Source organism: Marmota monax, unplaced genomic scaffold (genome assembly GCF_021218885.2).
Source record: "Marmota monax isolate L192 unplaced genomic scaffold, Marmota_monax_Labrador192_F-V1.1 WCK01_AAM20220418_F8-fsc00020, whole genome shotgun sequence".
Classification (NCBI taxonomy): Eukaryota; Metazoa; Chordata; class Mammalia; order Rodentia; family Sciuridae; genus Marmota; species Marmota monax.
The window spans coordinates 3,751,136-3,773,004 of NW_026692912.1; the positions used below are offsets into that span (position 1 = coordinate 3,751,136).

At 38.1% G+C, this 21,869-nt stretch overlaps 1 protein-coding gene and 1 long non-coding RNA gene across 3 annotated transcripts in view; one reads left to right on the top strand and one right to left on the bottom strand.

Annotated features, from left to right (window-relative positions):
- Positions 1-7,878, top strand: part of LOC124097121 (uncharacterized) — a 31,755-nt gene extending 23,877 nt beyond the window's left edge. Inside the window, exon 3 of the long non-coding RNA XR_009227411.1 lies at positions 7,449-7,878. This is a non-coding gene — a long non-coding RNA (uncharacterized LOC124097121). The remainder of the gene's footprint in view (positions 1-7,448) is intronic.
- Elp1 (elongator acetyltransferase complex subunit 1) overlaps positions 1-21,869 on the bottom strand; it is a 56,115-nt gene that overhangs the window by 12,165 nt on the left and 22,081 nt on the right. For both annotated transcript variants that reach the window (XM_046451285.2, XM_046451286.2), the window contains exons 14-29: positions 19,393-19,575; positions 18,498-18,604; positions 17,982-18,085; positions 16,965-17,018; positions 16,773-16,878; positions 16,152-16,267; positions 15,482-15,555; positions 14,519-14,597; positions 14,349-14,428; positions 13,077-13,214; positions 12,883-12,968; positions 12,432-12,580; positions 10,727-10,850; positions 9,796-9,893; positions 8,474-8,675; positions 6,070-6,131 (exon numbers count right to left, since the gene is read on the bottom strand). In XM_046451285.2, the coding sequence (XP_046307241.1) occupies positions 6,070-6,131; positions 8,474-8,675; positions 9,796-9,893; positions 10,727-10,850; positions 12,432-12,580; positions 12,883-12,968; positions 13,077-13,214; positions 14,349-14,428; positions 14,519-14,597; positions 15,482-15,555; positions 16,152-16,267; positions 16,773-16,878; positions 16,965-17,018; positions 17,982-18,085; positions 18,498-18,604; positions 19,393-19,575 (1,762 nt within the window). The remainder of the gene's footprint in view (positions 1-6,069; positions 6,132-8,473; positions 8,676-9,795; positions 9,894-10,726; positions 10,851-12,431; positions 12,581-12,882; positions 12,969-13,076; positions 13,215-14,348; positions 14,429-14,518; positions 14,598-15,481; positions 15,556-16,151; positions 16,268-16,772; positions 16,879-16,964; positions 17,019-17,981; positions 18,086-18,497; positions 18,605-19,392; positions 19,576-21,869) is intronic.

Consider the following 21,869-nt stretch of genomic DNA (forward strand, 5'->3'; position numbering starts at 1 on the left):
TGAAGTTTTTGAAAACTTAGGGAATGTCAAAGAAAAATCTATATTTCTAACTTCTCATGAAAGAGAAGAAATAATAAAAGATGCTTTTGGCTTATACTGAAATATTATTAAACAATAACTAATCATAACAATAATAAATTATTACAGAGTTTATCATATGTGTAGAATTAAAATGTGAATTATACAAAGGACAAGAGTGGGGAATGTAAGTATATTCTTGTAAGGTTCTTACATTATACATGAAGTGGTATATTATTAGCTGAATATATACTATGATAAATGATTATGGTATATACTGTAACTCCTTGAATAACCACTAAAATATTCAAAGTCAGTAATGGAGATAAAATGGATTTATGAAAAAATACTAGATCCAAGAGGGTAGAAAAGAGATAAAAACAAAAAAAAGATCAATTAGACAAAACAAAACAAAAAAACCGAGACAATAGGTTTAAACCCAATTATACTGGTAATCTCTTTAAAAGCAAATGGTCTAAACACTCCAATTAAAAGACAGCGAATGAGCCTGGATGTGGTGGCACATGCCTGCAACCCCAACTGCTTGGGAATCTGAGATCAGCCTGGCATAGTCTCAAAAAATAATAAAAAGGGGCAGTGAGTCTGGAGTTGTGGCTCAGCAGTGGAATGCAGCGCTCGCCTAGCACGTGCAAGGTGCTGGGTTAGAACCTCAGCACCACATAAAAATAAATAAATAAAATAAAGATATTGTGTAGGGATGGAGGTTAGTGGTAAAGCACCCCTGGGTCCAATCCCTAGTGCTGGAAAACTAAAATATAAATAAAACCAGCAAAGATTGTCAAATTATATTAAAAAACAACTACTACTACTACTACATGTTGTCAACAAGAAGCCTACCTTAAACATAAAGACCAAATACAGATACATTAAAAATAAAAGAATGGAAAAAATACGCCATGAAAAGAGTAGTTAAAAGAAAGCTGAAAGGGCTACCTTAATAACACAAAGTGAATTTCAGAATAAGAAATATTAACAATTAAAGAGTAATACTTCAAAATTAATTCATCAAGGACAGGCATGATGGAGACGCTGACAGAATGAAAGGAGAAACAGAAAAATACACCACTGCAGATGAGGATTTAAACATTTTCTCTTCCAGCACAGATAAAGTGGTGAAAAAAATCCCAGAGCACAATCAACCTAATCTAATGAACATGATAGAACACCTCATCCCATCACAGATGTCATATTCCCAGGCACGCAATATTCTTTAAAACAGACCACACTGGGTTATAGATGAGGACTGAATTAACAAAAAGTGTGCTCTCTAATCATAACAGAATTAAAGTAAGAATCAATAACAGAAAGATGGCTGGAAAATCTCCAAATACTGCAAGCTAACCAACACTTCAAAATAACTCATAGGTCAGTAAAGAATCACAAGGGAAATTAGAAAATGAAGATACAATATGTCAAAAATTGTAGGTTGTAGCTAAAACAGAGCCCAGGGAAATTATGGCAACATGTGCTTAAACTACCAAGGAGGGAAAGGTCTCAAATCAGTAATTTTTAAGTCAACACCTTAAGAAAATAGAAAGACAAAAAGCAAATTTAACCCAAAGCAAGCAATAAAGAAATAATAAATTAATGAAATAGAGCGTGGAGAAAAACAATGAAATAGCTCATTTTTAAAAAAGACCAATAAAATTCATTAGCCTCTAGCCAACAACAACAACAACAAAACCAAAGACACAAGTAAACAATATCTGGACTGAAAGACAGGACATTGCTATGGGCCCTACGGACAATAAAAGAGTAAGACAACATTATGCATAACTTTATGTAAATAAATCTGACAATTTAGATGAATTTCTTGAAGGATCCAAACTACCAAAGCTCACTTCAGAAGAAACAGATAACTCTAATAGGCATATGTCTACTAAAGAAACTGAATTTACAGTAAGACATTTTCAGCAAAGAAAACTTTAGGCCCAGATGGCTTTACTGATAAGTTCTACCAAACATTTGAGGGGGAAAGTATGTCAAAAGCTGAGCAGGAAGAGAGAGATGTGCTGCCAAGTGTCAGAGGAGCTGGCTAGAGTAACGAGCCCAACTGAAAGCTAAGCCTGGGATAAGCAAGAGGCTAACCCCAGAGAAACCCCCAGCTCCTCTTCATTCTCCCCAGGGAACACCAGAGCACACGAGTCCAGGTCACCTGGCCCAGCACAGATGTGCGGGTTCTATCACTATTGAGGGAGCCCAGAACAAAAAGCTTCAACAGAATTTTATGGACCTTGGCAGAGGACAGAAAGGGGGAGGTGGCTAGCAGTGGAAAAGTACTGGCTAGCGATATGCTTGGGGGAAAGTGTCTTTAAGTGTCACCTCTCCTCCACTGCACTGCAGAGGCCAAGGCAGGGGTGCCTAGAGATGAACTTGGCCCAAGGCCTCAGATAAACAGACCTAGAAATGAAAGTACCAGGGCTAGGAACACACAAATGGGAAGAACAAGACCCCTAGGGGCCGGGTCCTTGGCTGCACCCCCTTTAGTGCATGTGCAGCGCACCAGGCAGGGTGTGGGAGGGGCAGCTTCTCCTGCCAGGCTCCTACAATTGCTCAGTCAGGTCTGAAAACTCACTCAGGAGTCTTTAACCAGGGGCCAGATTCCTAACATAATTATACACAAACTCTTCCAGGAAAAAAAAAAAAAAAAAAAGGAATGAGGAACACTTCCCCTCATTTTATAAGAACAGCATCATCCAGACAAAGACTTAAAAAACACTCATGAACACAACTACAAATCCTCAAGCAATCCTCTAATCCACCAATATAGGAAAAGGATAAGAAATGATAGCTGAGTGGTTTAACCTAGAATGCCATATTGGTTTAATAACTGAGAATCAAGCAGGGTAATTTATTATCATCATTGGACTAAAAAACAACAACAAAAAAAACAGATCATAGTTGAAAACACACTGGACAAAATTCAACACCCAGTCATGACAAAAACAACAAAATTGCTCAGAACTAGGATTAGAAGGGATTTCCTTAATCCAAGAAAGCAAAAATTGCCATATTTTTCCTGTTTAAAGGCTAACGAGTAAATATTTTCAGCTCTGTGGGCCAGACTATCTCTGTCACAACTCCTTAGCTATTATTGGATTTTCAAAGCTGCCTAGACAAAATGTAAACAAATGGGATGGCTGTATTGCTTTATTTACAAAAATAGGTGGCAAGCTGGATTCACCCCGTGGAAGAGATAACACTACAAAAAGAAAAAAGAAATCCCATATTTAATGACAGATGGGCTTATACTTATTGCTTTACTATGCAAGTCTTAAATGAGTCATTTAAAATACTCACATAGCAATTTACTATTCTTTGCATTCCTAGGGATTAATCAGTACAGAATATTAAAGGCCCTGATGTTCAGATCCAGTATGTACATGATAAGGAAATGCCAATTCTTCATGATAAGTATGTTTTTTAAACTTCCTCTCATCAGTCCAAGTAATAGTGATACCCCTATAGGATTTCACAGAAACAAATAATTCATGACATTATAAATCTGTCTACTGTGTCCTACTCCACTCTCAATGCCTAGAAGACAGAAACAAAACATATTACTCTAGAACACATCACTTTGTTCCCCTCCTAAAGAACTCAGTTTGTTACTGTATATGTATGTGTGTGTTGTGTGTTTGTGTTGTTTGTGTGTGTGTGTGTATATATATGTATGTATGTATTTATATACATTTATCTTTCTTAACAGTTGAAGCTAACCCAAAATGTAATAAATACCATAGGAGTATAGACCCAAGGAGGTATTTTCTAAAATCAGTTTTCATTCAATTACTTTCTACTCCCATTATTGAATCTGGTTATCTCCTAAAATGTGAAAAAATAAATTACTACTAATGATAAGCCATTTGCTCATTTAAATGTGAGGTTCAACAAGTAATATGTTATTAATCTCTTTTAATGCTGAGTAATATTCCATTGTGTGTATATACCAAAGTTTCCCTATCCATTTATCTATTGAAGGGCATCTGGGTTGGTTCCAAAATTTAGCTATTGTGAATTGTGCTGCTATAAACATTGATGTGGCTGTATCCCTGTAATATGCTGTTTTTAAGTCCTTTGGGTATAGACCAAGGAGTGGGATAGCTGGATCAAATGGTGGTTCCATTCCAAGTTTTCCAAGGAATCTCCATACTGCTTTCCAGAGTGGTTGCACCAATTTGCAGTCCCACCAGCAATGTATGAATGTGCCTTTTACCCAACATCCTCACCAAAGCTTATTATTGTTTATATTCTTGATAACTACCATTCTGACTGGCATGAGATGAAATCTTAGTTTTGATTTGCATTTCTCTAATTACTAGAGATGTTGAACATTTTTTTCATATATTTGTTGATCGACTATGTATCTTTTTCTGAGAAGTGTCTGTTCAGCTCCTTAGCCCATTTATTGATTGGACTGTTTGGTTTTTTTGCTGTTAAGTTTTTTGAGCTCTTTGTATATCCTGGAGATTAGTGCTCTATCTGATGTGCGTGTAGTAAAGATGTTCTCCCGCTCTGTGGTCACATAATTGATTACTTCTTTTGCTAAGAAGAAGCTTTTTAGTTTGAATCCATCCATTTATTAATTCTTGATTTTATTTCTTGTGCTTTAGGAGTCAAAAGTCAGGATTCTAATCTGACATGAAGTTTGGGCCTACTTTTTCCTCTATTAGGCACAGGGTCTCTGGTCTAATTCTGGGTCCTTGATCTACTTTGAGTTTTGTGCATGGTGAGAGATAGAAGTTTAGTTTCATTTTGCTGTATATGGATTTCCAGTTCTCCCAGCACCATTTATTGAAGAAGTTATCTTTTCTCCAATGTATGTTTTCGGCTCCTTTGTCCAGTATGAGATAACTATCTTTATGTAGGTTTGTCTCTGTGTCTTCTATTCTGTACCAATGGTCTACGTGTCTAATTTGGTGCCAAGACTATGCCATTTTTGTTACTATAGCTCAAAACTGCTTTATTCTTTAAACCCCAGAATGAAAACAATCTAAGTGTACATCACAGTGAACATGTCCACAAATTTTGATTCAGCCATACAATGGAATACTACTCCACAATAACAAGTAAGGAGCTACTGATTAAGCTACAATGTGAATGAATCTCAAAAACATTACAAGAGTAAAGGAAGCCAGACTAAAAATGGACTATCTATTCTAAAAGGCAGAAATCCCTGGCATCAACTGGGTATCTGTGTCCTGTTAGTCCTTGGCCAGTGTCAAAGCACACTTTTATTATTTTTACAAAAAATTCTACAATTCTAGCAAAAGCTCATATGGGTACTTATAATCTGCTGTACAAGTGAACTCCTTAAACTGCCAGAGGCAAAAAGAAACATTTCCAACAGACAGAATGGTAAGAAAAGCCAAAAGTGTATCTAAAGTTGAATTACTTTGTTATATAATGATCCTTTTCTCACTGTTTCTACTTTGGTAAAGTCAACATAAAAAGCACAACTACCTTCAGATGAATTTAGTACTTTTTACCAAGGTCAGATTACTAGCATGTATTATACTAGAGCTCTACAGGATTCTAACCCACAAAATTTGAAATTATATCTTGAGAATCCCTTATGGTGAAGGGCTTGGAATCTGAGTATTTTGGATTTCTTCAGGTTTTGGAATATTTACATATACACAAAGTGATATTTTGTGGATATCATTGATACTCATATACACATTATACATGTCCTGAAAGTAATTTCATACAGTATTTTTGGTGTGCCTGCATTTTGACTGCAACCTATCATATGAGGTCAGGTGTGGAATTTTCTACCTGTGCATCATATTGGCACTTGAAAAGTTTCATATTTTGAAGTTTTTAAGATTTGGAATTAGGGATACTCAATCTGTATTTAGAGATGTATTAAACTGAATTTCTAAGTCAAGTCAGCAAGATAGAAGACCCTCCCACTATCTTAGGACCTAATGATTACCAACAGTTCCTTTAATTTTCACTATCAGTAAAGTGCAACCAGCAAGCCCCTTCTTGCTGACTGGGGCTCTACAGGGAAAACAGTAAGCTCACCTGGGCATACTGTTCCAGAACTATGGCCGCATCACTGTACTTCCTCTGCTCGACGAGCTTTCCTGCAAAGATAATATTTCACAATATTATCTTATGCACTTTGTAAGTCTCTGTGAAGGGAGTAAGTACACATACCATGGAGTCCTATCTGAAACAGCAGTTAAAAAATCTAGAAAAAGAATTTGCAAATCATATAGTCAAAATTAACCTTCAAAATGCATGCATATGGGAATTAACAGGAAGAGGCTGCTGTTTCTTTGGTTGAGCACTAGATGGAGGTAGATGGCTTATGTTTGGGGTCATACAGTGTCCTTAGCTCCTAGAATCAATCAGCCCAGATGAGATAAATCGCCCTACGAGGGGCATATGTAACCCACATCTTACTAAGAGGCAGGCTTATCGCCCATCTCATGCTCACTCCAGGGCATATTATCACTTAAAAAAAAAAAAAAAGGTAGGATCATCTCCACTATTTAAATCGTTTTCTTTCTTCTGTTAGTTTGTGTAAACTGCCTCAGGTAAATGGGCACACAAAGTGACCCCACTGTACAACAATGCTCAAGACCTCTGCCCACGGCCCAGCACACCTTTCACCTCAGAGAGTCAGGTATGCTCCATCACAGACATGGTAAACAGTAGGCTAAGAGTTGTAAAGAATATCAGAGAAGCTACTACATCCACCAAGAACAGAGCTCAAAGGTATGAACTACCAATAGTGTATATTTCTAAAAAAGTAATGATAAAGCCAGAATAATAAAAAGGCCCAAAATAATTATCAACATTTGTAAAAAGAGGGATTATAGAGAAGCCTACAGATCTTAATAATCAGAATAAGAAAAATGATAATATCACACATTTTCTAATCCCACAGAAAAAGGAATAATACAAATAACAAAAGAGAATATGTATATAAATTCAATAAGCTATAATTAGGAATTTTTTCAGGACAGCTTATTTTCTTTTGAAACCATAACAGTGTTTACAAGGCTTTTTGAATATGGTTTATCCCCTCAGAATCTCATGTTGGAGTTTAATCCCCATTGAGAGGTTAAGATGTGAAAATTTAATCCAACTATGGCATTTAGAGGTGGGACTTTGGGGACTTATTAGAATTAGATGAGTCATCAGTGTGGATTTTATGATTGAATATTAGTGGTATTATAAGAAGTGGGAGAGAGATCAGAAAACACACACACACATGCACACACACTCACAATTTTTGTTTGTTTGTTTGGTACCAGGGATGGAACCCAGAGACATCAGATTTTTATTTTGAGGCAGGGTCTTACTAAACTGCTGAAAGTCTCATTAAGGCGCTGGGTCTGGCCTTAAACTTGTGATCCTCCTGCTTCAGCCTCTGCAATTGCTGGGATTTACAGGTATGTGCTACTGCACCTGGCTTCATTAACACACTTGGAAGCACACTCAATCTCTCAATGTGACAGATGCGCATACCCCCTCAGTACTACCAACAAGAAGGCCATCAGCAAATGCGGGCCCTTGATCCTGAACCAGAACTATGAGCCAAAAAAACCTCTTTTCTTTACAACCCAGTCTACAGGTAAGTGATACTGTTCTATTAGCCACAGAAAATGGACTAGGAGAGAAAGGCAGGGACTAAATATACCAGTCATTCCTTTATTTCAAGCACTGCTGAGAAGGCCAGGGCCCTACTCATCTACTCTCACAGACATCCTCACCCTCTCCTCCACTCAAAGAAATCAGACCCTGGTACTAACCCTAATCCCTAGACCCCAAAGCCAGCAACCTGCCTCCACTCTTTCAGGCTGCTTATACATTTGGCCTTTTCCTACACTCCATTCTTGGAAATTTCTATTATGGACTCCAACAATCAACGTCTATGACAGAATGCCTCCATCCCAAAATCCATCGTTACCTTTTTACATGGCACATGGCCACCCAGCTACACTGTTAGGTGTGGCCACAGATAGATGTTTGGTAAACGATAGAGTAGAACAAACAGTGTAACTTCTAGGTCATTTCCAACTTAAAAATAAATGCCTTCCTATTACTCTCCGCCACTTCCCCAAGAACTGGAATATTAGATGGAAAGAGAACCAAGCTGTAACCATCTAAGAAACTGACAGGCTCACGTACTAGTCCTTACATGAGAGAGAAACTACCAACCTGCCTCCACTTTCAACAAGAGTCCCAAAATATAGCATTCTAAAGAAACTACTTTCTTCAGAATGCTATATTTTGGGACTCTTGTTGTAGTAGTTTAACCTTTACCCTGCTTTACAATAGATCATTCTAAATTAAGTTTTGTCAATGAATATGAGACTGACTCAATGTATGCTGCCTCAAATTTATTTGCAAAATTTCCAAACCAAACAATAGAAAAAACCTTTTAGAGAAGTAGAAAATAAATGACTATGCTCACCTGCCAGAGTTCTACCAAGGTCAGCCAGCTGGTCTTGGGTCAAATCAAGCTGAGCTGCCACACAGAGGGCTTGCTGCCAGCTGCCACAAGTCAGAAAGGCTGAGAGCGCTTTAGAGTGGGCACCACAACGGGCAAACACAAGCCCCGCTGGCTCATGCAGCTGCTCCTGCACCAGGTGCTCCCCATAAGCAATGCTGATAGCCTGTGACAACAGGAGATAAGATGGTAAGGAAATGTGACAATTTCTTCAAGCTTCAGAGTAGGCTGCCTTAATTACTAATAATTGAGTCTCAGGAATCACTTGGGAAAACCCTATGGTTGACAAGTTAATTCAATCATTTTCCATGCAAAACCTTACTGGAGATGTACCATTTATTTATTCAACGATTACTAGGTACCTACATATGCACTACTCTAGCCAGTGAACACAGCTATGCAAAAAATAAAACCAAACAAATGATAAAACAAATAAGAACTGCCACCAAGTTCCTGCTCTTATGGCAACAAAGAATGAATTGCCAGATAAGAATAGGGTCCTCCGGGAGATCAATGTTTGACATCTAATAAACAATGGCTTTCTAGAGAAGACAATTTCTACAAAAATTCCTTCACATGAAGGAAGGGCAGGGCAGAGTGCTGGCAGAGGCACTGTTACACAGTGTAACATCTGTGGAACTATCTCCAAGTAACAGGGACTGTGGAGAGTGGAAGAAGCTGGTGCTACCAAAACTAGCAGGAGAGGCATATGTGTAATCTGCAAATGAAGAGAAAATCCCAACATCAGCATGCTGGTTAATCGCAGGGACTTGGAGGTCAGCCTGGGCCCCATATCCCAGGTCTGCTACTTTGTAGCTATAGCAGATTGTGTCCTCATCTGTAAGTTGCCCACAACACCCTACCAGGTTATGAGGATCACATAATACATTAAGTTTATAAGCAAAGTTGTTTGGAATATAAAAAAATGCTAAATACTTATTAAAAAAAAAAAAAAAAAACACTCCCACCAAACCGACTCCCTTTCTCCTGAAATTAACAGGAAACGTGTATTTTTCAAACGGATCATCATACAGCATGAGGCCAGACCAGAGGCCAGACAAGAGGAGGGCAGGAGGGAAGCAGCTATGATGTTCTAGGTGAGCAGTCAGGGTCAACCCCTTGGTTTCTGCCCCGAGTGATTCTTCATGACAGGTCGGGCCATTTCCCTAGATGAGAAGTTCAAGATGAAGCTAACTAGTGTCAGGACAAAACTGGAAACCAAGGACATTATGGTCTCAGGACCCTCACCCCTTTCCAACCAAAGCACAAAGCCTTATTTCACACACCTGGTACTGCTGGGAGTTTGGTGGATATAACTTCAGAGCTTCCTTATACAAATTTTTATCTTTTATTAAATTTAAGCATTCTGGGAAGTACTCAGGTCCTGCAGGAATAAGATTCACACAAACAAGGTTTAAGATTTTGGAAGCAAAATGGATTTCATTTCTACCAACAGTCCCCAAACAAAATTAATGTGGGACCTTTTTAAGACTTTACATAAACTAAGCACCTGGAGAAGGACTTCAGGAATTTTTAATGAGCACCATTGCAGATTCTGAGGCAGGAGAAGCACTGATTGGGACCAGCATTCTACTAGGAATTCTTCCCACACTGTTCACCTGGGGAGCTTATTAAACATATACCTTGGTCCTCCTTTAGACCAGCTGAATCAGTCTCTCCAAATAAGCCCAGAGCTGAATGCTTAACAAGCACCCTAGGAGATTCTTCCTTGTCCCCAGGTCAACCTCAGTATAGAATCCCAACTGCTCCAGCACAGGTCAGGGACCAGGTGAAGGAGATCAACAGGCACCGTTCTTTTTCTACTCTGTCACTACCAATTAAAACTGTGTCTTCTCAGGGCACTAGACAGGGCCCTGCCACCCACTCCAGACATGTCAGGGTTCCTTCCCGTGGGGCCAACACTATCAGAAGGGTAGTATAGTGCTTTGACTGAGGTACTGAACTTAGGAGGTGCTCATAACCCAAAAAGGATCTGATCTATGTTCCTGGGTAGGAAGCACCTCCTAGCCAATTTGGTGTACCCCCAGCCTTTCAGAAAATAAGGCAAAATAAGGTGAGTAGACAACATGGTTACAGGTTTCAGGAGTGGAAACTGAAATCAAATCAGTCTCTTTCTAAAATAACCTTTAATTCATACCTTGCCTGGTTCCAAAGAAGATTTGAAGCAAAAATAAACATACTAATCCTCAAGCTTACCACACTTGCTGAGGTGGCCAATGGCCTTTTCAAAGCGTTTCAAGTGTTTATCTATAGTGAACCGCTGGTAATTAGTTTCCATTTTCTTAAGTGTATTAAGAAATGGAAGATATTCTTTGGGATCCTAAAAAAATAAATGAGAATATTATTACTTTTGATATTTACATATGAAAATAAATATATAACATTTAACCATAGCAATAAACTCAGAGCAATATGATTTTAAATACATTAGTGCACTATTGTGTTAATTATATATTACATAATTACCTAAAATCAAACTACATTGAAGAAGTTTTGGTAAAAATGCTTTCCCATATAGTGTTATTAGTTCATATATGGAATAATAATGTCTACTCCTTAACTACGTCTCAGAAAAGCCACTCACCTCACAGGTTTAGGAAAACAAGGTTGTACTATATAAGTGAGGCAATTAAGGCACCCAAGTTTCTCCTAACAGTGCACGGCACTGCTCTTGATACTGTTTTCATGACATTCTGTGTCCCCCATTTACAAAGAGCACAGGTAAAACAAAGGTAAACCATACTGAGTTGACACAAAACTTAGAGGTCCTACGGACCTAGCATTTATTGGCACTACCCATCTTCATATCATTTCTAACCCTGGGCCATGCCCTAGAAGTCAATTGTTTTTCTTCCTGAAGAAGAAATGCTTTCTGTTCATAAGACAAACGGATGAATACATGTAACAATACTGGGGGAAAAATGGAAATAATTAAATGCTCATGACTGTGATCTGGAAGTAACTTGGGCCAAATTATTTCATCAATAAATATTTATTAAACATTGGATAAGTATAAAAAATGAAACATAGCCCTTCACTTCAGGAAACGGCTACTGTAGGAGACTATGCTATGCAGGGATAGGCCCTGGGTGCCACAGAAGAGCATCTCACCCAGTCCTTGAACAGGGGCAGGGCAGGAAGGGGTTACTAGGAGAGAACTAGCCAGGCTACCAGGGTGGCGGCAGTGGAAGCCTATGCCCAGGTGGCAGACATAATGCTACCTAAATAAAGGCAAGTGGCAGTGTGCAGTGGGGGAGGATAACAAAGCACTGCCTGTCCTCCATGGGCAAAGAACAAGATGTGCTGAGAAGAGAACAGAGAGGTACACAGAGGCCAGATTGCGGGAGGGTTCCAAAGCAATGTGTTGACTCCTAAACCACATCCTAGTGGAAATAAAGAGCTCATGAAGAATTTTAAGCAGAGAAATGAAGGATCAGAGTTTCTATTTTGGAAAGAACAGTTCTAGGAAGAGCAAAGAACAAATTAATAGGGGAAGAAACGAAGACCTAAAAGAAAAACTTAAAAGAAAAAAAAAATGGTGCTCAAACTTTTTGACTGTAGCATATACACAAAGGTGGAAAAGAGAACTGCAGTGGAATATGAAGTACTCAGAACATTTCCTTTACAAGATAATAGTTCACACATGTGCGTATAATGTATCTTAGAAATAATGACATTTTTTTTTTCACCTCCTCAACCCCAGAATCAAAACACTTTGATAAGCACAGAACTACGTCAGAGGATGAGGCTAAGTGGGTGGGCTCTAGAGACTCACAGATCAGCCTCAGTCCTGTACCCATAGCTTATCGACAAGACGCTGTACTCCCAGAAGCTGGGGTTCACGCTCCTATGATTATACAAACAAGACCCCAAATGATGCAAAAGCAGTAACTCCACATACCTTTTGTGACTTTTCGGCTACCATGAGGACCAAGTCAAAGTCATAGGTCCCAAGAGAATGATCATATAATTCATTAACATCCACCAGAAGCAGTAAGTATTTTAAGGCCTCCTCTGCACTTACGGCATCAGGAACAGATGGAGCATTTTCTGTTGGTGTTTCAGAAAACAAAACAGATCAGAACCTGGGGACAAAACCCCACAGACCTAACAACATGACCAAAAACATGGAGTAATAAGTTTTCTGACAATTGGGTACCAGATGAATATATATTTTTGACTGTTTTGTCATGCTTTGCAAGGCACCACTCAAAAACAACAACAGGTCTTAAAATGGTAACCAAAAGGCCACATGTTACTCTGGGATGTGACATTATGAGGTGATGGTCATCTCAGAAGACTAGTGACTACTGAGGCCATGTTAAACCCTCTATCTATGAGCAGGTCTCTACCTTGAAGTTCGTGTACCTTCTGCAGGACAATTTCCAATTCTGGGGTAGTTTTCTTCACATGAGATGTTAGTATGGATAGGCAGTACCTGAGGTAACAAGTGAAGAACACCAGAATGAGAAGGATGAATAAGCTGGACAAGGACAACTACACATCTCCATTATTCAAAAGATGCCAATAACGACAGCACCCATACTTGTGAGGGTTTATGTTCTCCATGGCTGCTCGCATAGCATCACAGATAAGGTCAAGTTTTTTCTCACTGGTATCCCTGGACAGTTGGATGCTGCTGTTGACTGGTGGAGGGTACATAGTCTTTGTGACATCTTCTTCCCTAAGAAAAAGTGTGTATAACCAGGTCACTAACTTAACACATGGCCCAGTGATCAAACTACTAATGCGTATCCAGCATACTTACAAAAAAAAAAAAAAAATGGCTTTGGAAAGCAGTTTAATTATTAAAATATTGAAAAATGAAACATGTCCACAAAAGACTTGTATAGTTACATTCATAGATTTATATTTATATTAGCTCCAATGAGGGTGCTCCAAAGAGGGTGCTCCAGGTGTCCAGTAATAGGAATAAATAAATGGTACTACATTAACACAATGGCATATTGCTGAGCAATAAAAAGAATGAACTAATGATACATGAACACAGATGAACTTCAAGACAATATGCTGAGTGAAAACAAACTCTGTCTACACAGGAAAAGTACATACTATTTGGCTCCGTTTATATGAGGTTATTGAACAAGTGAACTGATTCCCGGTGAAACACTTGGAACAGGGATGGGACGTGAGGACTGATTGAGAAGGAATTCGAGGGAATTTTCTAAGAAGGAAATGCTAACTTGCCAGGGGCTCAGGTTACAGAAAGTATACATTTGCTGAAACTTGTTCCTTTCACTGCAGAAAAATTTGACCTTTAAAAAAAGACCAAAACCAGCCCATACTCAAAGAATATACTCCAATAACACTATGCAAGGTGAAATACTAGGAGGCAAAGAACTGATGTCTAAAGTCTGATATGTGTCCAAAACAAGATGAATGATAAACGGGCAGATTATACATAAAGCACATATAGGAAAATATAAACTGGACAATCTGAGTGATGGTACAGGACACTTTATAGACAACTCTGTCAGTTTTTCCATGTTTAAATTATTTCATTAAGATCTTACGAAAAAGGTCACTGCAGAGAAATACAACATTTGATTTTAATCTCCTAAGAATAAACAGTTTTATATGTAGACCTACAAATCCAGTCTAATAATTCTCAATGACAGCTTATCAAGTCTCATAACCTTAAGTAGGCCGTTCTTAAAACAACAAAAAAACTTACTGGCATCTAAGAGTCATGGGAAATTTTGAAAACTCAACAATCTTTTTCTTCTCTATTTGTTTGATTTCATTAACAAGAAAAAAAATTATGGAAATGATACTTGGGAATTGTCAAAATACTTACTTCAATTCTGTGAAAAACAAATTTATATGATTTACAGAATCTATCTGTCTTATGAAGGTTTCCACATTTTCAAGAAACACCTACCAAAAAAAATGGACAAACATTTTAGTTCAGATCACATTAGTCAAAGTAATTAAGTAAGCCAGGGTCGATGTCAGATTTAGAGTTACCTTGGGGTTATGATCATGAATCAGGTTGAGATTAATTCTTAGTTTTCTCATGCATTCAAATGCTTCTTTGAACATAAGTCTGTAAGGATACAGAAAATGGATAGGGTATTTAACAGAAATTTTTATTTAAACCAATTATAATGAGATTATAGCCTAATTGTCAAAAACAACTACTAGTTGATTTGTACTCTGAAATTACAGAATGAAAAAATGAGGGCTGGGGATGTGGCTCAAGCAGTAGCGTGCTCGACTGGCATGCGTGCGGCCCAGGTTCAATCCTTAGCACCACATACAAAGATGTTGTGTCCGCCGAAAACTAAAAAATAAATATTAAAATTCTCTCTCTTTAAAAAAAAAAAAAAGAAAAAAAAAATGAGGTACCAGATTATTTGTCTTCTTAAAGGTGTGACTGAGTCGTCATGACACTCTGAGGACTTGTAATGTCCCCACATTTATACTGCAGAAAATCATCAGAGAACTGAGATATACTATTTTAACAAAAGATTAACATAATATAAACTTTCAAAATACAAAATTTGCTCCAAACAGATTCAGAAATTCCATCATTTCCTTCATGACAGTGACTCAGGCTTTCTGGATCAGTGGCCCAACTGTAACCCTATAGAGAGCTTTGGCTTTCTACCTGGATGAACACATATGGACATCTGGTGCACAATTTCCCTGGGTTTACAAGCCACCTACACCCATGGTTAAGCCCAGACATCCCCTGGAGTTAGGAGGAGCCCCTTTGTGTGATAAACTTCATGATCCTTCTGCTAAATATCTATTAAAATCTGAAAGTAAAAAAAAAAAAAAAAAAATGGAGGGGGAAAAAAACACAAAAGCTTGAGAAATTTGACTGAAGATATCGATAGTGAAAGTTTCCCATACGCCTAAATTTAAAGTACTTGTTGTCTACACACAATTTACGATGAGCTAACTAGTCAAACACATGGCACTTACTTGTCCAGCCACTTCCGAATCTGAGTTAAAACGAGGGCTCGATGATGAACAACTTCTAAGTTTCCCCTTGGCATCTTAAAATAAACAAATTAAAACACACAGCATTATTAATTTAATGAAGTAGAAAAAATTTAAATTGCCAATTTTACCTATTCTTCAAAAAAAAAAAAAAAACTACTATAATTCTATAAAATGAGAATGCTAGTGGTAGATTCTAGTTGTGCTCAATATGTATCTTGATTTAGGGGGAAAGCTTCCCTTTGAGCCTTTCTGGTCAGAGCCTGTATTTACACTCTCTTTTCTTGGGGGGGAGGGGGATTACCGGGGGGGGGGGGGGAATTACTCAGGGGCACTCAGCCACTGAGTCACATTCCCAGGCCCATTTTGTATTTTATTTAGAGACAGGGTCTCACTGACTGGCTTAATGCCTCACTTTTGCTGAGGCTGGCTTTGAATTCGCGGTATTCCTGCCTCAGCCTGGAGAGCTGCTGGGATTACAGGTGTGCGCCACTGCACCCAGCTTCAACACTTTTTTGTATAAAGTTACAGACAACCTAGCCAGAAAGGTTTATGATAAATGATTAAAAATGATGAGAGCCAAAAATACAATCTGCAAGACTAGTTTGGTACTGACTAAAGGAGAATCAGCAAGACTAAAACATCAGCTTACCTGTAATATAAGCTTTGTGTCCTGGGGCACAACTGTGACAATCCGTGAACCCCTTTCCACCTTCCGTAGAACTTCCCCATTACAGGTGTGATTACTGCACAGACCTGCCTGTAATGCTAAAAATACCACTGGCCTTAAAAAAATTCTCCTAACAAGCCACTTTGTATCAATTGCACTTGAATCTGCACATGTTATCTAAGAGTAATTAACCATGTTCCTCTGCTCTCTCATTCAACTCCAAGTTCATCAGCCCTTTTATAAACAATCTCATTCTGTGGTTGCCCACCCTCATATATATTCACATATATAACTTCTCAAATAATTTGGAAAAATGCAGGGTGACTGGGACAGCCTTTCTATTTTTTAGCATTACTACTATAGTCTAAGCACCATCAGTGGAAGGAAGTCCCTGTTTGCTAGTAGCAAAGAAAATAAACCAACTTTTCAAATCAGGAAAAAACACACACACACACACATACACACACACACACACACCCTCTAGTCTAGAACTCCATGATAAAAAACTAAAGTAAGTGAAGAATTTAAAAGTGATCAAGACTCCAAAAAAACAAAAAGATACTGGGAAAGGGGCTGTCCCCATTTCATACACTAAAAACTTACTTTTAAGTGAAGCATCCCTCAGGGGAAAACACTGGCATGTATGGGAATGAGTTGTCAACAATAAAAAATCATCATATACTGCAAATGATGTGATATTTGATGCAACCTACAATGAGGCAAGGGAAAAAGCTAGCTTTAGTTCTTGGAGCCAACACTAGGAAAAGGATCCAGCACCAAATCAAGCCTTGATACCTCAGTGTCATTGATGAAAAAGCGACACCTATCAGTCAGACCAAGGACACATTCCTGAAAAGAAATAAAGTTGAAATAAGCAAGTTTATTTCAAACTCATTAAGCCTAACTTCTTTACTACATAGTTTTATTGCACTATGATTCTATATCTATGTCTTTGTAATCAGGGCTGAATGTATGTGAAACATGAATGTCCAATGAAAAATGGAGTACAATGCCATCCTGCCATCAGCAGCCACGTCTCCTCTACCTCAAATACACGTCCTTTCTCCTCCCACGGACTCCACTCCAATAGTCTCTGTGTTGATTCCCCATTCCATCTCATCCTTCCCATCTACTCTTCTAGGCAGCCAAAATCATCCATGAAGCAGAACATATTATTCTGGGATTAAAAATCATGAATAACTTTCTAACCTTTATTGAAAAAATCCAAACTCTTTCCAATGGAGTCTCCCTCAGCTCCAGCCATAATACCTCCATTCAGCCTCCTAGAGAAGGCAAGATCTTGCCAAGCTTAGGGTGTCTCTATTTCCTTCTCCCTGAAACTCTTTGTTTCTAAGCAGAGCTTTCTTTACATCTCAGCACATGCACCAGAGCAGGGATTAACTCAGTTGTCTCATTTTGTAATCAGTATATCCTACCATTCACCCCAATTACAGACATTCTAGTATATATATACAGACTAATATTTGTTGAATGACAACCTACTTAAGACTAATTTTGAGACTGCATTTGTGCTTTCCTCAAGAGATATTTAATAAAATAACTTTGAATATTCTGTAAACTAAGGATAAAATTTGCAAATTGCATACATTATCTCATTTAATTCTCCCCAGGCCCCTGAAAGACATTGATTTTTCCCTTTTCATAGATGAAAGAGGTGTGACTTGGGAAAGGAAGTTAACTTCCCATTGATGACCTGGGATTTAGTGGAGACCCATGTCTAACTCCAAAGTCCACACTTGTCTCTGAATAACTTTTTTAAGTGGTAAATATTCCCACCCTATGTTCACTTACCTCTCCTCCTATCATGGCCAATTCTATCTGTGTACATGGATAAGGAAACTGAACAGGAAATCCACCAGGGTTCTTCCATGGTTCAACAGTCAGAGAAGGTGACTCTATAAGATTGGCAGGTTTGGTTTATAAATCACTTACTACTCTTAAAACAACAATAATAATAAAAAAAAAAATACCACCACCAAACATGTTGTATTTGGGATATCATTAGGATATTATGTTCATTACAAGAGAAAACAGTAATAGAATACACCTGCCACTTCTGGTCTGCAGCTTAAAAGTTTTCCAGGGTAGTTAAAAGACCTCTAACAATTGAGTTGAGGGATGATGCTCAGAGGTAGAGCATTTGCCTAGTATGTGTGAAGCTCTGGGTTCAATCCACAATAATGCAAGGGGAAAAAAAGAAACCCTAACAACAACATTATACTGACAAGCTACTCCCAAGTACATGTTCTCAGAAACTGAAAATTTACATAAGTCATAAACATACTTTCCTAAAACTTTGATACTCACCCCAAAGGTACTTCAGTATCTGGCCATCAACCAGCTGCACTGCTACTGATTTAGTCTTGGGACTGCAACACATACTGATTATGATCCCATCCACTGTCACAGAAGAACTGAAGAAGGTTAGAAAAAAAAAGGGGGGGGGGGTTGAGAGGGATAAACAGCCATTATTCTCAAAAGTACTGACATCTTACTGATTTTGCAAATCAGAAAGAGAAATAAGCATTGCATATTTAAATAAGCCCTCTGATGCTGCACTGATTCAATACAACATACTCATACACACATACATTTATGGAAACAGAGAGATGGGAAATAAACTATTCTAAGTCTAAACCTAGATAAAGCAGTTACTTGTTACTTAGCTCTATTTTCCATAAAACCAATCACCTAATTGTCTACATTATAAAGTTACCACTTCCTTATTTATTGGTAGTTGTCCTACTTTTCACTGCTTCTGATATATTTTAAAACATTTTTCAGTTGTAGATGGACACAATATCTTTATTTTTATTTATTTATTTTTATGTGGTGTGAGGATCAAACCCAGGGCCTCATGCATGCGAGGCAAGTGCTCTACCGCTGAGCTAACCCCAGCCCATGTTTCTGATATATTTATTAATCTGTTTTTTTGACATGACTCAAAACTTGACTTATTCCTATTTATTTATTTATTTAGTGCTGGGGATTAAGCTCAGAAACTCACATATGCTAGACAAGAATGCTACCACTAAGCTTATACCCTAAGCCCAGACTTAACCCTCTCACTAAATCTACCAAGAAAGCTATTGCTTCTCAGCCTTGCTCACTAGAAGTTAAAAAGAGATGTACCCTCATAAAAGACAAAAGCATAACTGCATTTGCTTATTTAATGTATGAAACACAGGAAGTACTGCAATACCTGACATTGAGCTGTCCTTGCTCCTCATCCATCTCAGAAGTGACCATAGTCAAATGGTGAATGACAGATTGTGAGCTGGACTGACTATGACTTATGGCCAGGAAAATGTCTTCTTCAATCCAGGTGAGAAGGCTGAACTTCAGTGGGTTTACTTCTTGGTCTTCACTATTCTCAAACTGAATTCTGGTTCAAACATTGAAAGAATATCCAAGACATGAATAAAACTAACTTTAAAATCTTTCCTGAATGAACCATCTCATATATAGTCAAGTCCTAACTATTTGGAGGAAAAAAACCTGAGCTAATACCAAACAGAAAATCCAAAAATAATATATGTCTGGCTTAAGAATCTGGGTTTGCATTTATTCTAAATTAGATTCGAAGAGAACACTTCAGGAAACTGGCTGTATAAGAATATTAACTGTCCCAGTGCTACACTAATGAGCCCCAGGGCTGTCCCACTTCCCAGCATTCAAAGACACCAGCAGATGATACTTGGGTCTCCACCGAATAGTATTTTTCTAAGCATCTCATGTCAAAATGACTTATTAGCTTGGGAGATGGTTTCCCTGCCTCTCATACCTATATAGCTGACCAGGACTCTGTCTTTGCCACTTCTCATAGGAATCCATAAAAGCTACATCCAGCTGTTTAGGTCGTGGCAACTCTCAGCTCTCACTGAAGAAGCTGGTCGCTATGGTGATCTTCCTGTTCAACCAGCTCTTCCTGGACTCCGTCTCTCCACTGCATTCAGCTTAAGCGTTCTCTCTATACAAGATCACTCTCTGGTTCTCACTGACACTCTCCCAGTCCTTTGCCAACCCCAAACCAATCCATTCCTCCAGGATCGAGATACGAATTCATGTTCTTCATGAACCCTTTTCTGAATGACTTGGCTGTTATCCTCCTAATTATTATTATTATTTTTAATAAAACTGTTTTCTCAACTGTCTCACCCTTTCTAATTTTCCTTACATCTCTAACCTCAGGTAGTTTCAAGTCTCTGTGCTAACACTGGGATCTGGAATGATCTTCAAAGGCCCATGTGTTAAAGGCCTGGTTCCCAGCCAGTGACACTTGGGAAGTGGTGGAACATTTAAGAAGTGGGACCTAGTGGGAGATCTTTGGTCATTGAGGACATGCTCTCAGAACTCTTAGACCCTGGTCTCTTCTTTTTTTTATACCCAGCCATTAAGTGAACAGGCCTCTTCTACCACACTCTATTGTCATGATATTATGAGCTGCCATAAACTCAAAGCAAGAAAGCCAATTGGTCATGGATTGAAACCTACAAAACTGTGAGCCAAAATAAATCTTTCCTTTTTCAAGTTGAATTAGCTCAGGTTTCTGTTACAATAATGAAAACACATTATAAAGTAAAATAAGTATGTAAATGTTCTTTAAAAATGACTAAGCATTTACTTGCAAATGCCATGATTTTATTCTCTTTTATTGCTGAGTAATATTCCATTATGTATATATGCTGCATTTTTTTTATCCAATCATCTACTAAAGGGCATCTAGGTTGATTCCACAGTTTAGCTATTGTGAATAATGCTACAAATGGCTGTGTCCCCGCTGTTTTTAAGTCCTTTGCGTGTACTGAGGAGTAGGATAGCTGAATAAAATCATGGCATTTGCAGGTAAATGGATGAAGTTGGAGAATATAATGCTAAGTGAAGTTAGCAAATCCCAAAATACCAAATGCCAAATGTTTTCTCCAATATAAGGAGGCTGATTCATAGTGGGGTTGGGAGAGGGAGCAAGGGAGGATTAGACAAACTCTAGATAGGGCAAAGGGATGGGAGGGGAAGGGAGGGGTATGGGGTTAGGAAAGACAGTGGAATGAGATGGACATCGTTACCCTAAGTACATGTATGAAGACATGTATGAAGAATGGTACATGTATGAAGTACGTGTATGAAGAATGGTGTGCATATACTTTGTGTACAACCAGGAAAAAAAAAATTACTTATACCTATTAAGTACAATGGATGTTTATAAAACCTGTTATTTATTACATTCTATTATTTACTATGCTAAATTTTTGGTTAATTTAGTAACAGATACTACCAAGAGAGAGAGTAGGTCAGTAATGAAGAACACTGGACTTATCAAATAGAACAAAATTAAATCCTGGATTCTCTAATTATCAGATCTATGACCTTGGACAATTACCTATCCTCTAACTTCATCTTCTCATCTATAAGTACTCACCATACAAAATGTTTTTCAAAAAAGGTTTTCTCATAGAAGTGATATTATCATTTGGCTTTGGGTCATTTTGTAAATCCTATACTGGACCTAAGGTACTCAATCATGCCCAGTTGTTTTTAATACTGTTTCAGTAGGAAAATACATTCTGATTTAACCCTGAGAGCCTCAAAATACAATACCCAGAAGTTCAGGAGTCTGGGATGAGGCAAAGAGAGAACTGCACTGGGTCATCCATCTGTCAACAGGAAAATGTCAATGTG